The 14,928-nt window shown below is 45.3% G+C and overlaps 2 protein-coding genes and 1 pseudogene across 5 annotated transcripts; 1 reads left to right on the top strand and 2 right to left on the bottom strand.

The window, feature by feature from the left end:
• Positions 1 to 839: 839 nt before the first annotated feature.
• Positions 840 to 6,568, bottom strand: PEX11B (peroxisomal biogenesis factor 11 beta; the record flags this gene model as incomplete). 2 transcript variants are annotated; one of them, XM_082655591.1, is made up of 4 exons in its annotated part: positions 840 to 2,009; positions 4,871 to 5,072; positions 5,481 to 5,596; positions 6,354 to 6,568. In XM_082655591.1, 4 exons carry the CDS (start codon positions 6,566 to 6,568, stop codon positions 1,604 to 1,606), a joined length of 939 nt encoding a protein of 312 aa, XP_082511717.1. In that variant the 3' UTR covers positions 840 to 1,603. The 2 variants fall into 2 exon arrangements, with proteins under 2 accessions (XP_082511717.1, XP_082511718.1); XM_082655592.1 differs by having other exon boundaries at positions 6,412 to 6,506.
• Positions 6,569 to 6,596: 28 nt separating this feature from the next.
• LOC309823382 (gonadotropin-releasing hormone II receptor-like) lies at positions 6,597 to 12,070 on the top strand (annotated as a pseudogene). The gene is made up of 3 exons (XR_014298537.1): positions 6,597 to 6,659; positions 7,152 to 7,652; positions 10,827 to 12,070. The product of XR_014298537.1 is annotated as a gonadotropin-releasing hormone II receptor-like (transcript).
• A 135-nt stretch (positions 12,071 to 12,205) lies between these two features.
• RBM8A (RNA binding motif protein 8A) lies at positions 12,206 to 14,081 on the bottom strand. Of its 2 annotated transcripts, none has more exons than XM_082655620.1 (6): positions 13,824 to 14,081; positions 13,486 to 13,545; positions 13,281 to 13,355; positions 12,965 to 13,101; positions 12,534 to 12,670; positions 12,206 to 12,422 (listed from the first exon to the last, which is right to left on the bottom strand). In XM_082655620.1, the coding sequence occupies exons 1-6, from the start codon at positions 13,888 to 13,890 to the stop codon at positions 12,377 to 12,379; spliced, it is 522 nt and encodes a 173-aa protein (XP_082511746.1). In that variant the 5' UTR covers positions 13,891 to 14,081; the 3' UTR covers positions 12,206 to 12,376. The 2 variants fall into 2 exon arrangements, with proteins under 2 accessions (XP_082511746.1, XP_082511745.1); XM_082655619.1 differs by having other exon boundaries at positions 13,281 to 13,358; positions 13,824 to 14,042.
• Positions 14,082 to 14,928: the final 847 nt, after the last annotated feature.

Below are 14,928 nucleotides of genomic sequence, written 5' to 3'. Positions count from 1 at the left end.
TGTTTTCTGTACTTTCCCTCCTATCCTGCCCCCTCCCACTGGCAGCTAAAAATAAAGTTGGAAGGAATGGGAGGAGTAATGGTGGGGAAGTGTGGGGAGCCCCAGACCAAGGAAAGGAGGAATGAGCGATTTTAGTGTATTTCTCTGCCTTGGTGCTGCCCCCTGGAGGCATCAGCTCAGTATCCAAAGAGAACACAATTCTTGACTTTCTGTCCTTTCTTTCTCTTCCTCTTTTTTCTACCCTTTGTTGTTGCCTAGCAATAATGCTTTCCTCAGGTTTGGAATAGAAGGTAGGAGTGGGAGACAGATTCTTTTTACCTCCTAACCTTATTTATCTCAACCTGGAATATGGAAAATGAAAGAGCTGATAACAGTGATATCATTTCCCCACCTACTCAGAGTCCCAACATGTGAAGACACAGCCCACCCACAAACCAAGACTTACCATCTCCATTCCACTTAGTTCTGTTTGTGACTCTTAGCCTATGCTGCCTTATGGCATTATAGTTTTTGGAGGAACTATAAACCATGAACTGGTATGGGGTAGCTTTGTGGAACCAGTATTATTACTTTAACATTAGACTCCCATCTCCTCAACTAAGCTATAAACTTCTGAAGTTGGGAACATGGAGCCTCTTAGCTTTCTGTATCTCTACCACTTAGTATTATGCCCTACATACTGTAGATGCTCAATAAAAGTCTGTGGATAATGATGCCAGTGGCTAATCCTATGGAAAACCCAAACCACAGTGACAGAAACAGGGGCCTCAGATGACCAGAACACATGGGACCAGACCAAACATCAATGAGCAAATTGATCTTTAATTTGCTAACCTGGAAGGCTTTGCTATCCATCATGGGCTTGGGCCTCAGCTATTTACACAGAATCACTATACAGTATTTACAACAAGATGCTAAACATAGCATCATTCTGGATAGGCAAAGAAGGGGTATGGAAAGGCTAGAACAAGGCCCTGAAATCAAAGTGTAAGCAGAAACCTGCAGGTGTGAGTGGAGGGAAAGGTAAGGGCAAATCATGAGAAAGCTTGGTGAGGTAGACATGAGAGAGGAAAAGGAAGCATGAAACTACTTCTGGTGCATGTGGGAAGAGTCCACTGGGACATCAAGCCTTCAAAATTAAATCTGGAGTCTGAAGGGGAAAATAACAGCCACAAGTCACCTTTGTGAGGAAAAAGAAGAAGGCAGTTAGAAACTTATAGACCATACCTTCTACCTCCCATACCAAAAAGTAATCCTGCTGATTAAATTCCTATGACAGGGACTGAGAAGGTACAAAAGAGATACAGAGACAGAACCTTAAATAGACTTAAGAGACAGTAAAAAGAGTCAAGAGAGACACAGACAATGCAATGAAGGAGGAAAAGAACAAAAGTTCTAGCAGATCTGAACAAGTGACTCATCCAAGTGACTTCACAAGTCACCTCTCTTCACCTCATCTTCCCCAAAGCTCCTCCCTCTTACTCCCAAATCTCTGGATTTTAGCTTTAACCAAGGAGTGGAGTTAGAATGAGGCCGGTACACGGGGACAATCTAAAATTCCATCTCACCAATTCAGATCCCCTCCTTATCCTGTACCAGAATATCAGGGCTTGAGTCGGAGCCAAGGGCAGATTAGGGTGAGAATAGACAGGATGGAGGACACGAGGCCACAAAGTCCCACAATTCCAGGACCACAGCGCCACAGGCCTAGTTTGTCCAGTGGAATGAAGAGATCACAGGCATTTCTGACCACATCCAGCAGGAGAGGGGGATGACCTCGAAGGACCCGAGCCAGGAGCAAGACTCGGAGCCGAAGCTTCAGAGCCACCTGAGGCAGACCTCCTCCTGGAGCCCCTGGACCCCCAGGTCCCCCAGTTTCAATTCCTCCTGGGACTCCTCCTCCAGAACCCTTCAGTCGTCGACTACAAGCTGAAGACTCTTGTTCCATCAGTAGGCGAATCTCATAAGCATCACGACTCAAGTTCATGATGAGGGAAAACAGATAGTACCTGGGACACACAGGGGAGAAAGGTCAGTACAGATACATATACCCACTTAGCATATCCAACAGAATATTTAAACTTCTTTCCCCCATAGTACAAAAGGATTACATATTAGAATACCAGAAGTGAATGTTATTACCCACTATTAGAAATGTCCTTCCACCTTTCTGTAACTAATGAGTTTATGTGTACCTTAAGATTCTGGCTTACAATAATGAGCATCACAAAATATTCCAAGATCAACCTCATATTTCACTTTTCCACTTGGCAACCCATTAGCATACACACATTCAATTTGAACTACAATTATGCAAAATTTTTTAAAAGAACACCTTCAGGACTTCCCTGGTGATGCAGTGGTTGAGAATCCGCCTGCCAGTGCAGGGGACACAGGTTCGATCCCTGATCCGGGAAGATCCCACATGCGCGGAGTAACTAAGCCCATGTGCCACAACTACTGAGCCTGTGCTCTAGAGCCCTCGAGCCACAACTACTGAGCCCACATGCCACAACTACTGAAGCCCGCGCGCCTAGAGCCCATGTTCTGCAACAAGAGAAGCCACAGCAATGAGAAGCCCGCGAACCGCAATGAAGAGTAGCCCCCACTCGCCCCAACCAGAGAAAATCCCGTGCACAGCAATGAAGACCCAACGCAGCCAGAAACAGTAAATAAATAAAATAAAATAATAAAATAAATAAATTTATGAAAAAAACACCTTCAGTTGTTTCAAAGACTCAAACACATAGACCATTTAAATCCAATACTTTTGTTAAAAGAAAACAAACAAAAAAACGACGCCAAGCTTGCCAAATGTGTTAGATTATAAATTCCTTAAGAACAGTCTACGTTTTTTGATTTTTAATCCATTCTGACAACAGTGGTCTGTATTCAATATAACTGTCCTACCTCTAATATATATTCTGAATCCATATCTATCTATTGTACTCCACCACCACAGTCTAAGCTACCATCATATCTTGCTTGAACTACTACTTTAGTCTTTTAACTGGTTTCTCCACTGCCACTCTTGTCCCCCACCCCCAAGAATCTAGTTTCATATAGTAGCTGGCATAAACGTAAATCACATTATACCCTTTCTTAAAACTCTCCATGGTTTCCTTCCTATCACATTTAGAATAAAATACCTTAGACAGGCTTACAGAACTCAACATCTGACCCTGCCTCTCTAATTCCATCTTGTACCATTCTTTCCTTCAATCACTATGCTCCAGCCACACTGGTTTCTTTCTATATTTTGATCCCATTAAGCTTGTTCCTGCTTTAGGACCTTTACACTACCTCGTCCCTCAACCTGGAATAATCTCTCTCCAAAATCTTCAAATGGCTGGCTCTTCCTTGCACTTTAGGTCAGAGCTTACATGTCACCTCTTCAAAGAAGACTTCTCTGACCCTCGATTCTAAAGTAGCAAACCATTTACTGTCTATCACATGACCCTATTTTAATTTCTTGCACAGCACTTACCACGCTCTGATGTTTTTCTTATTTATTGTTTCTTTGTCCCCTCCCATGACAATGTAAGCTCCATAGGAGCAGGGATGTTGTTTGTCTTTACCACTGTATCCCTTTGTCTAGACCAGTGCCTAGCACATAGTAAGAGCCGAATAAATATTTACTGAATAAAAGTATAAACATGGCATATAAACTCTTCTAGGGAGTTGCTTTTCCATACCACTCCAGCCATGCCTCTGCCCCCACCCTTAATACACCATAAGTCTTGTTATAACTGTAATCACTGAGAAAGATGAAAAGAAAAGAGAGACATAAGTGGAGACGGAAAGATGCTAATATAATATAAAATAACAAAGCAAATCATAGGGAAACAAATAATATGTATATAGAGATCATTTTATTCCCAAATCATATTCCTTTCCACCTTCATTACAGCCTGCTCCTTAGTCCAAGCCAACATCATTTCTTGGCCATATTAGGACATCTTCTCTTTAGCATTACTGCAATCCATTTTCCGCACTACAGCAAGAGGGATCTTCTTTAAATGCAATTTGAATCATGTCACACCCCTACTTAGAACCCATTGTACTTAGGATAAAATTTAAACAAAACTAAATGAAAAAAATCCTACCATTACCTAGAAGTCCTTGCATGAATGATCTGGCCCATGTCTACCTGTCCAGTTTGAACTTATGCCCTTACTCAATACCATCCACCACATTGGCTTTCTTTCTACTGCTCTAATTCCATGAAGTTTTTCTTGGTTCAAGGCCTTAGAATGAGCTATTTTCTGTTTGGAATGGTCTTCTCTGCTACTGTTTGCTTTGTATAACTTCTACTCAGACATCAGGTCTGAAATAAAATTTAATTTTCTCTAAGAGTTCTTCTCTGACCTTTCAATCTAAATTAGCTCCCCCTGTTATGTATCTCATAACACCCTGTACTTCCCACAAATATTTGGTTTGGTGATTATTTGTTTTAATATCTGACTCCCCTACTAGACTAGAAGCTTCATGAGAGCAGGAACCATAGCTCTTTGGCTCTTTGCTTTACTCCCTGGCTCATAGTAAGCAGCTACTAAGTATTTTTAGAATGAATGAATGAACGAGTAAGCAGTGAGGGGCATAAACCTGTGGTATAGACAAAAGCGGAATTAAAGCAATGTAATGAATATCTAGTCTTGTCCAATCTTAGTCATTCATCATGAAAGAGCATCTGTCTTCCATCTGCCCCCATTCATTATTCTCTGATGGTTTAAGATCTAAATGAAGGTTACAAGCCAAGTGATTAGGATGTGTATATTATGGGAAGGCCCTAAAAGATCATTCTCTCATGAAGGCAAGCTATGCAGTATGGAGAATATGATAGGTCTTGTAGGATAAAAGGATATCAAACCTGAATGAACGCTGGGCCCACTTCTCCTGATCCACACGGGGAGCAAGTCCAGACTTTCCAGCCCACAGGACATTGTCACAGGCGAAGTACAAGGCTCTATTGAGGTGACTAACAGTGATGCAGAATCTCAGGACAACATCTGATAGGTGCACAGCTCGTTTGGCTGACTCAAGGGCATCTGCTGAGTTACCGAGGCGTAGAACTTGTGGGGATTAGCAAAGAAAAGGAAGGATTTGAAAGTAGAGAGGCAAACAGAGAGCAAGACACAGAAAAAGAGAGAAAGCAAGAGAGTGAAAGTCGAGCAAGTAATAGAAACAATAATGAACAATTTTTTAAAAAAAGAGTAGAAATGGTTCAATTTTTTTTACGTCCAATTTTTATTAATTTGTGTCCCAGTTTAGTTTTCTCAAATTTGCCTCATTCTTTCCAATCCTTCATTACTCTTACACCTGCTCTCTCACCTCAATCGGGAGGCTTGCAGAGGATACAGGTAGAGGCAAATGAGGGAGTATTGGCAGAGAAGGTCAAAAACAAGAAGGAGGGACTAAGGAAGAATAGCTGGGGATGGAGGAAGTGTTGACGTAATAAAAGGAAAGGCACAATTACTTACGCTTTCTCCCTAGGCTCAGATGACCCTCCAGTTGTCGAATCTGTTTCTGTAACTCAGAACTGGCCCCATGTTTCTGCAGTGCATGGCCAAGAAGGGAGCAAGCATACTGGGCGGCCCTGGAGGAGAGAGAGGAGAGAGAGGTAAGGTAAGGTGGAGACCTCCCTCCTCTCCCCCTCAAAAATGTACTTCAAAAGGCAAGTATGGACTCCCCCTTCCCCTGTTTGAGACCATTCCCTTTCCTCCTCTTCATGGCCATATCTCACTGTTTCTCCTCCAGGCCAGGGGAAGAGACAGGCGTAAGAATAAAAAGGAGCCTAGAAGGGGTTGGGAAGCACTACTTCGAATTGAGGAAATAAGAGATCTGATAATGTAAGGCCTGAAGAGGACAATGAAGGCGGCAGGGGGTCCATCACAAGCACATCAGTGTGAGCATGTGATATGTGAGGGAGTGGGGGAGAGTTGGAGGACAGGTTATTCTTCAAAATAGGTGAACTAAGAGATTTTCCAGGCCCTTGAGATGAATCGAGACTAGAAGGCAAGGCGGAGGCAGAGGAGCTAGCGGGTGACAGTAGGGTGAGGGGACACGGGAACTTCGCAGTGCCTCCTCCGCTCTGGGAAGAGTCCAGGTCGCTATCTGCCACCGGGCGAACGCTCCTCATTCCACCATCGCCCAGTGAGGAAAGTGCTGGTCTTATGTGAACACGTAACCCTGAGCGGCCTCCCCGCCGGCCCACTCGTGCCTCAGTTTCCCCATCTTTCCCGCGAGCAGAAACGAACCATGGCCTCACGGCCGGCTCAAATCAGCCCCTCTCGGTCCGTCCGGGCCCCCGTAGCCCGATCTGAACCTTTATGACCCCCGTAGTGTGAACTGACCTCGCCTCAAGAAGGTCTTTCTCTGCCCGCCCTCCCCCCATTCCTATTCGGGCCGCACCTACACAGCCGCTCCCGGGCCTGGCTCTGAGCGCTGAAGCGGACCCAGGCGTCCATGACAGCGGCAGCCCCGACTCCACAGCTTCGCTCCCGCCCCACTTCCCGCCCCTAGTCACGCCTCCTGGACGACCCAACGGTTCCGCGCGAGGGACAAACATCATCAGAAAATAAAGGGAGTGGAGCCGGCCCCTGAAGAGGAACTTCAGAACGAGAAGCCCTTGTCTCTGGGCCTATACCTGCGTGTTTTTTGTGCGTGTCTCCGTCGCCTTGTCCTCTAATCAGATGATCTCTGTTTCCTAAGCACACCTCCAGAGGCACATTCTTCTTTAAATATTCTGGACCAAGGGCGGGGCTTGCAGGAGTCCGGGCGTAGCGAGACTGCGCCGCAGTGCTCCCGCCAGGGCCGCTAGGATAGGGTTGCCCCCAACCCTGGGGTGTTTCCAGCAGAACACCCCCAACACACACACACTCACTCGCACGCTCCGACCGAATCCAGGGCTCTAGGGGCTAAAGAAGTCTATGGAAGTAGAAGCCAGCACCAGATCCCTGTTCCCTGCAGGACCCTGACAGTTGGACAGGTGACCTCCAGAATACAGACGGAGAGTCTCCAGAGACAGAGGCTTTAGTGGACGAAATTCGCAAAATACCCAACTCATATCCTTAAAAGGAGAGAGAAGAAACAGTGGACGCAGCTAACCTCTTCAAACCCACACTTCATCCCCCTACCCCTTTCCCTTCCAGGTCACCATGTCGGCAGGCAACGGCACCCCTTGGGGGTCAGCAGCGGGATCAGGAGTAGAGGTGGAGGGCGCAGAGCTGCTCACCTTCTCAGCTGCCGCCAAGGTCCGAGTGGGAGTGAGTGTTGCGCTGTTTGTTTCTTCGGCTGGAGGAACGTGGCCGTGCTGTTGTCAGTGACACGGCCGCAACCCAGCCAGCTCCGCCCCTCTCCGGTAAGACGACTCTTTGCCCATTTAGCAGCTGCCGACTTACTGGTCATTTTTGTGGTTATGACCATAGATATAGTTATGCCACCAGGAATATCACTGTTCAATGGCTGGCCGGGGACATCGCATGTCGGACACTCATGTTCCTGAACTAATGGCCATGTATGCCGCAGCTTTCCTGCCTGTGGTCATTGGGCTCGACCGCCAGGCAGCCGTACTCCACCCGCTTGAACCCCGCTCAACTGGAAGGAAACTTCTGGGAGCAGCCTGGGTACTCGTTTTCCCGCTTGCCTGGAAGGTGAGTGACTTGTCGGAACTCAGGGCTAGACTGGACAAGAATTTGGGTACACAACAGAAGCCTTCGGATTCAAGGGGTGTGCTTGGCCGTGGTCACCGTTAATCCTCAGCGTGGGGCCTCTGCTATCTCTCTTGCAAGTTAAGATCATTGCATGTTAATTTGTACTTCTGTTAAGAGCCTTTGTTTTTACTACACTTGGCTTCCACCTCTTTGCCTCCTCCGAGTTCCACCTTCTTCAGATTATTGCAGAAAAACCCTAGGGCATGGTGGAAACATATACGGGAAGACATTAAGAAGACAGTGAAATCAGGGGCTTTGGGTAAAACTTTGTGGTACATTCATTCATCAATTCAGAAACTATTGTGCATCCCCCAGGTGCGTTCAAATGCTCTATCAAGGATAGAGCAACAAAGTCCTGCCTTCAAGAAATTTATAGACTAGTGCAGAGTCAAATTAGTACGCAATTACAATACAGCGTGCAGTTAAGCATTATGCTAAAGGTAAGCATAAGGAGCTAAAGAACTGTCCAAGACCCACTCTTGGACAGTCAGGGAAAGATTCCTGACTTCCCAGAGATGTTACAATTTGATTCTTGAAAGATAGGTGTTAAGACAAATTACAGCAGGAGGAATGCTGGAGAAGGTGGAGGGTGGATGATCTCAAAGAAGCTGCAGCTAAAGTTGAGGACTAGAAAATGGTGAGTAATGAGCCTGGAGGGGAAGGAAGAACCAGATCACAAATATTAAGCTTGTACTTTATCCTGAGGGCAGTGGAGAGACACTAAAGTAAACGGTGGAGAATGACATAATCAGATTTGTATTTTTTACTCTAGCTTTATTGTGGGTGTCAAAACTGGAACAAAAGGGAGCATCTGAACTTGAGTACCAAGTAATCAAATCTCAATATTGAAAATGAACTAGAAATCTAGAAAAAAAAAGCTAAATATGAAGCAATTTCTTCAAAAAAACCAAAACCACTACCACCATCTGAAAGCAGCATCTCTGAGTCTAGGGTTAGGATTGTCAGGGAGAGGGCTAAAATTTCAGTCTCTGGAATAATGCATTACAGAGTCAGATTTAAGATTTGATCCTTAAATCCTCAAATATTAGAAATATAACTAACAACAGTTAGTCTGACTGCAGTTCTAAGACAAACAAAAAATATTGCTTCCAACAATATGTTGCAAACAGGACCTCTGCTACCCAAAGTTTTAAAAAGCAGCATGTTTCCTCAGTGCAAAAGGAATTAGTTGGGTTTATATGAAGCAAATTTTAGATGTGGACTGGGAATTAGAATTAGGATTGCTTTTGTTGTTCGTTTGTATTACTTTGCTCTGTTTTTCCTGAGTCTAGGCTCTACCACTAACTAGCTGGATGACTTTGGATAAATCACTTGAAACATATAGGCCACAAGATTATGGAATAGGAGATGCATTTCATCCTTTCTTAGAGCCTGACAATCCAACGACAACAATGCAATGTCTATTTGCTTCAATAGCAAACTGACAGTAACGTGATTCAGGTGCAAAAGGTGTTATTTTGGGCTCTAAATTAGCGACCTCTTGTATAAATTCTGCATTGCCCGTATGTTGCATTTAAAATATTAGTGTCAATAAAAAATTGTTAGTATGGTAAAGGGAATATTGGTGTAGTTAGAAATTATTTTTGTAGACTCAAGTTTTCAAGTATCAGAGGTAAGGACTTCCACAGTAGGTAAATTGCACATAAAATAGGGAAAGGAGAGTCAGAGGTAGGGCTATGGACCAAAACATAAGCCCAGGAGACTTGCCTATTTTTTAAATTAATTTGGTTGTGCCAGGTCTTAGTAGCGGCAGGCGGGCCCCTTAGTTGTGGCATTCGAACTCTTAATTGTGGCATGCATGTGGGATCTAGTTGCCTGACCAGGGATCGAACCCTGCCCCCTGCACTGGGAGCGTGGAGTCTTCTACGACACCAGGGAAGTCCTGCCTATTTTTAAACCTCTTCTCACAACCTGTCAAGTATTTCTAGGCATGGTGCAAAATCGCACCCCCACCCCCCAAGAAAACGGCCAGAAACATATGGACTCAAGATAGGGGAAGAGGAAAGACCACTTCCCAACTAGCTCAGAATAGCCTGATCATAACTCCAAGCAGTTCATAAAATTGTATGTCTGTGGCTCATACTATTCACCTTTCCTGAAAGTCCCTCATGCCTGCTGAAATCACTTTCCAAATGCCTTCCTTGTATCTAGAAATTTGATACCTACTAAGCTTGCCTTTTATCAAACTAGTAGTGACTCAATCTACCTTACCTGAAACTCAGGTACTAACCCTGAAGCTCTCAACTGAAAAATACTCATTACTGATTCAAACCAAAAACCCAGCAGTTTACCAAAAAGGAGAAGGGGCAGCCAACAACATTTGGAAAATGTTACATTTTATTATTTAACGTTGTTTCACCATTATAGTTGTACACATGACTATTACTACAGGTCACTTTACACAGTGACTGCAAAATGGCCTGAAATTTTAGCAGCACCCATTTTACACAAGATTTCTTTTTTCCACCGAATCACAGACACATCAGGAATAAGTTCAGCTTAAAATGTTGGTGAGGAAAAAAAAAAATGTTGGTGAGGTGGTAGAGATATCCTTTGATAAAATGCAATGTTAGAACAGTACTTGAGAAGACAGGGTTCTTTAAGTCCCAGATTTAACAAACAGCCTAAGAGGAAGACAGGGATTTTCAAGATACATTCCTAACCTTTTAAATATGGCACCATACTCAGCACTGCAGGAAATTAAGAACAAATTGGAATTATGCACTGTATTAGCTCCCAAGTTTTCTCAACAATCTCATTTAAAAAAAAAAAAAAAAAAAAAAAAAAAAAAAGGGCTTCCCTGGTGGCGCAGTGGTTGAGAGTCCACCTGCCGATGCAGGGGACACAGGTTCGTGCCCCGGTCCGGGAGGATCCCACATGCCGCAGAGCGGCTGGGCCCGTGAGCCATGGCCGCTGGGCCTGTGCGTCCGGAGCCTGTGCTCCGCAACGGGAGAGGCCACAGCAGTGAGAGGCCCGCGTACCGAAAAAAAAAAAAAAAAAAAGAATTGGGAAGAGATACTGTTGAACTGGTGGGTAGGTTGGCATGGGAGGGGAAAGGGAGACCAGTTCTAATAGTCCTTGACTCCACTCCAGCTGTTCCTGTTCCACACCGTCCGCTGAGCTGGTCCAGTCCCCTTCACTCAGTGTCACCAAAAGCAGCTTCAAGGCTTGATGGCAAGAGACCACCTCTTCACCTTCTGCTGCCTCTTCCTGCTGCTACTGACTGCCATGACCGTCTGCTATAGCCGCACTGTCCTCAGTGTGTCCAGTCCCCAGACAAGGAAGGGGAACCATGGTGAGACCCCAACCCCCAGGCCCTAACCCATACCCTAAAACTATTGCCTCTAGCCTCATAAATTTGATAGCTATCTATCAAACCAAAAGTGAGTTGCTAACCATATCTCTAGCAGCTGATGCTGCACATAACTTTATTGAATGCCTTCAATTCTAACCAGCCACTAGCCATCATTCTATGAAGTGGAGTTAGCTGGGCAAGAATTAAGGAGAAGGGTGATCAGTATTCCTTTGCTCTTGGACACCAACAAGACTTCAAATAGACTTTGTAGCTTCATGTAACACAACAGCACCTCAATCGAAACCTTTTTTGCAGCACGTCTGTCATAATCTCTGGTGGGAGGGGAGCGTATAGTCCCAGGTTGGGAAGGGGAAGAGGGCTTGTACCATTCTCTTCCTTATAAGGGGAGAGCTCCATCTCACTATTTCTGCCCATCCATCAACTCAGAAGCTGAGTGGTTCTGAATTTGAGTGTATTTTCTAAGTTCCCAGCCCCTGCCGGTGAATTTGCCCTCTGCCGCTCCTTAGACAATCGCCCCCATGTTCATCTTCAGGGTCTGCAACTGGCCCTGCTTGTCTTGCAGACCTTCGTCCTCTGCTAGACATCTTATAACCTGCTGGGTCTTTGGTACTGGTTCTATCCCACCATGCTAACTGAAATGCCTCCCAGCCTCAGCCACATCCTCTTCCTCTTTGGCCTCCTCAGTGCTCCTCTGGATCCTCTCCTCTATGGGGCCTTCACCCTTGGCTGCCGAAGAGGGCACCAAGAACTTAGTATAGACTCCTCCAGGGAAGGAGGTTCTGGGAGAACGCCCCAACAGGAGATTCAGACCCTTAGACAGATGAAAGTACAAACAAAGGTGGCAGCAAGAAAGGCAGGAGAAACAAAAGAGACATTCCTATGACATCCATTTGCTCAGGAGAGCATATTTAAGAACAGAATAATTATTCTCTAGTATCATGAGAACATCTCACTTGTACCCCTGGCTCCCTTAGCTTCCAAAAGAAAGAAAGAAATACTGAGCAGTGTTTCTACTTTGACCCTAGGTGAGACTTGAGACTATATTTAATGTAGAAACTCACACAGAATTCAGTCCCTGGAAGAAGTATCTTCACAGTGACCCAGAGTGTCTTACCGTAAATAGTGCTTCAGAGCTTGCAATGTTAGAACAGGAAAGTAATTTTAGAAAACAAAAATTGGACATTTATTCATAACTCAAAAGAAACACTAAGCAGGTAGGGTAAGAGATTAAGTATAGATGCAGTGAGTTACACCCCAGCCCTATTTCTCCAAGGCTGCATAGTCAAACGGAATCTCTGGAGAGGACACCTGGACAACAGAGGATGGGTCAGCGACGCCTCCGGTCTGGACTCCTGCTGCGTCTGCGGCCACCTCTAGGGAGAAGGAAAAGGGGCAGGGTCCATCAGAGGGACATAATGCCATGTCCTTATTCTGTTTTGCTCATATTTCCTCCACTAAGATAGTGTTTCCCCTCTCCACTTTACCTCCTCTTGCCCTTGGGTGGACCCCGAACAAAACACCAGTCTACGCTGATCGGCTGTCCCATCAAATCCTGGCCATTGAGTCCTTCCATAGCAGCTTGGGCCTCCTTGTATGTTTCATACTCAACTAGAGTATACCCCTGGAACAAGTGAAAAGACAGATTATCAAAACTCTCCTATTCCATCAAGCTTTTTTCTACTCAAACAGAAAAATCCATAAACTCTAAACAACAAATGTACATTACATATCCCTACTATATATACAACTTGTCTGTCTGTTTCTGCCTGTCTCTTTGCTATGTCTAACAAAATCAATTCCCAAAGTCATTTTATTTCAACTTTACTCTTGGCCAACCACAGCAAACATGGGAGAACTACCAATGCTGTCTAAGGTTTATGGGTGAAGAGGAGCAATGGAGTATCACTCAGAATACCTTTAGATATCCTGTACGTCTGTCCAGGTTGAGGTGGATGTTTTTTATTTCTCCATACTCTGCAAATTTATCATGGATGTCTTCTTCCGTGGCTTCCTCATGGACTCCAGTAACAAAGAGAATCCATCCTTCAACAGCTGTTCGGGAAAGGAGGGAGGTTGTTTGAGCACATGAAAGAAAAACTTCAAGCAAGATCACAGAAGTAGAGTGTGCAGACTCCACAGAGATTGGTTAAGCTACCTCTGACCCCATTCCTACTGGGTTTTATTTCATTGGCCCCTAATTCTCTACAGACAGACAGGTTCCATTTACTTACAGCGCTGTGGTCCGGGTTCATCGCCATCCTGCTCCACGCTGTCATAATCCTCACGCATCCGCGCTCGAGACCCCTCTTCTATTAGAAAGACACAGGAGATCACCGGAAATCCCCCTCCTCCCACTGTTCACCATGTGTCTTTATGGGGACTCCAAAGCTCGTCGCTCTCGCCATTCTAGACCCCATTCCACCCACAAACACTCACCGGAGCCAAAGCCACGGCCCTTCCGTTTCTTCGCTTTTTCTTTCAGTTTGTGGATGCTCTCTGCAGCCCCAGAAGTGAAAGAATAAGTGAGAAAGATAACAGTTATTTACAACAATAGTCTCCTTCCAAGACATTATCAGAAACCAGACCCCACCACCTCCAGGTTCAGTCCCTTCCCGGCCCGCCCCCATTCCTCCCATCGGGGGCGGAGTCTCCAACCAACCGAAACCCACCTCCCCGGCTCCCATCCTCCCTGCTGGGGGGAAAGATTATATTTTCCTAATACGTCCTTCTCTCGCACCTTCCCCGCTTCCCGCAGCCGCCTCCACTGTCCTCACCGTCCCCATCCTCATCCATGGCGAAATCCTCGCCCCCGGCCTCATGAAGATCCAGTACGTCCGCCATCTTGCCTAAGCTCTAACTCTCGTCCGTGGCGCTCAAGCACTTGGCTCCTCGGGAAACTGTCGCGGATGGGAAAGGTCTCCAGTCAAGTTGACCAATTAAAAACTAACTCTAAGTCCTGCCCTCGGCGCGGTAATAATACGCAGTGGAGGCGGGCCTACTTGGGGGAGATGCCGGAAGTGCTCCTGTAGCCATCTTGAGCGGGTCGCGAGCAGAAGGGGGCAACCCCGTGTGGGACACGCTGGGGGTGTGCGCGGAGTTCGTGACTTACTCTTACCTAGAGCAGACAACGAGAAACAGTACTGACAGTGGAGCCCAGCCTAATTTTATTAGAGGGTTGCTTTTCGTCTCTTTTCATTGCATACCAGGAAATGGAAGTTGAAGAAAGTTTTTTCTCTAAAAACTTGCAGGCCTATACTGTTCCCGAGGAGCAGTCGGATCTGTGATGGAAGCATTAAAAAAAAAATTTGTTCGGTCAGCAATGCTGCCTCAAAAAGCTGCTTCTGGAACGTACTGCAGCATGGCCTTTCTCTCTCAGAAAATCAGCAGACCTGGGTGTCCGTGTTGATTGATGAGACAGATATCAACTTCTCTTTTTTTAAAAAATAATCTCTCTGGTAATTCCCTGGTGGTCCAGTGGTTAGGACTCCCGCTTTCACTGCAGGCGGGGTTCAATCCCTGGTCAGGGAACTAAGATCCTGCAAGCTGCCTGGCGCGGCCAAAAAAATAAAACTAAAAGTCTCTCAAACTCTGCCTACCGCCTCTGGGAATTAAAATATCATGGATTTAAACAAAATAGGGGCTTTAGCTTCTTTGAGGATAGTACAGATATTTCACGTTTAAAAACCCAGGAGTTGAGGCAAGGAAAATATTGCCCCCACATTCTGGAATCCGACGTAGGCCTTACACAAACAATAGTGGACTGCATATTCACTCATTTATTAATTTTTAAATCAAACAGTTATGAATGCCTATATGTGTGTCTAATATTAGAAGAGGTGCTAGCAAGACAAGGGGAAGTACTTGCATTATCAACAATCA

The sequence above is a fragment of the Grampus griseus genome (assembly GCF_964374135.1).
Source record: "Grampus griseus genome assembly, chromosome: 1".
NCBI classification, from domain to species: domain Eukaryota; kingdom Metazoa; phylum Chordata; class Mammalia; order Artiodactyla; family Delphinidae; genus Grampus; species Grampus griseus.
This window is presented reverse-complemented; position numbering and strand designations above follow the sequence as displayed.

Excerpts from the sequence above, each read along its gene's own strand:
- RBM8A (XM_082655619.1), bottom strand. The coding sequence starts at position 13,890 with ATGGCGGACGTACTGGATCTTCATGAGGCCGGGGGCGAGGATTTCGCC. Across the intron at positions 13,102-13,280 it reads TGAACCCGGACCACAGCGCT|CTGTTGAAGGATGGATTCTC; the intron begins GTAAGTAAATGG and ends TTTCCCGAACAG. Across the intron at positions 12,423-12,533 it reads CCACCCAAGGGCAAGAGGAG|AGGTGGCCGCAGACGCAGCA; the intron begins GTAAAGTGGAGA and ends CCTTCTCCCTAG.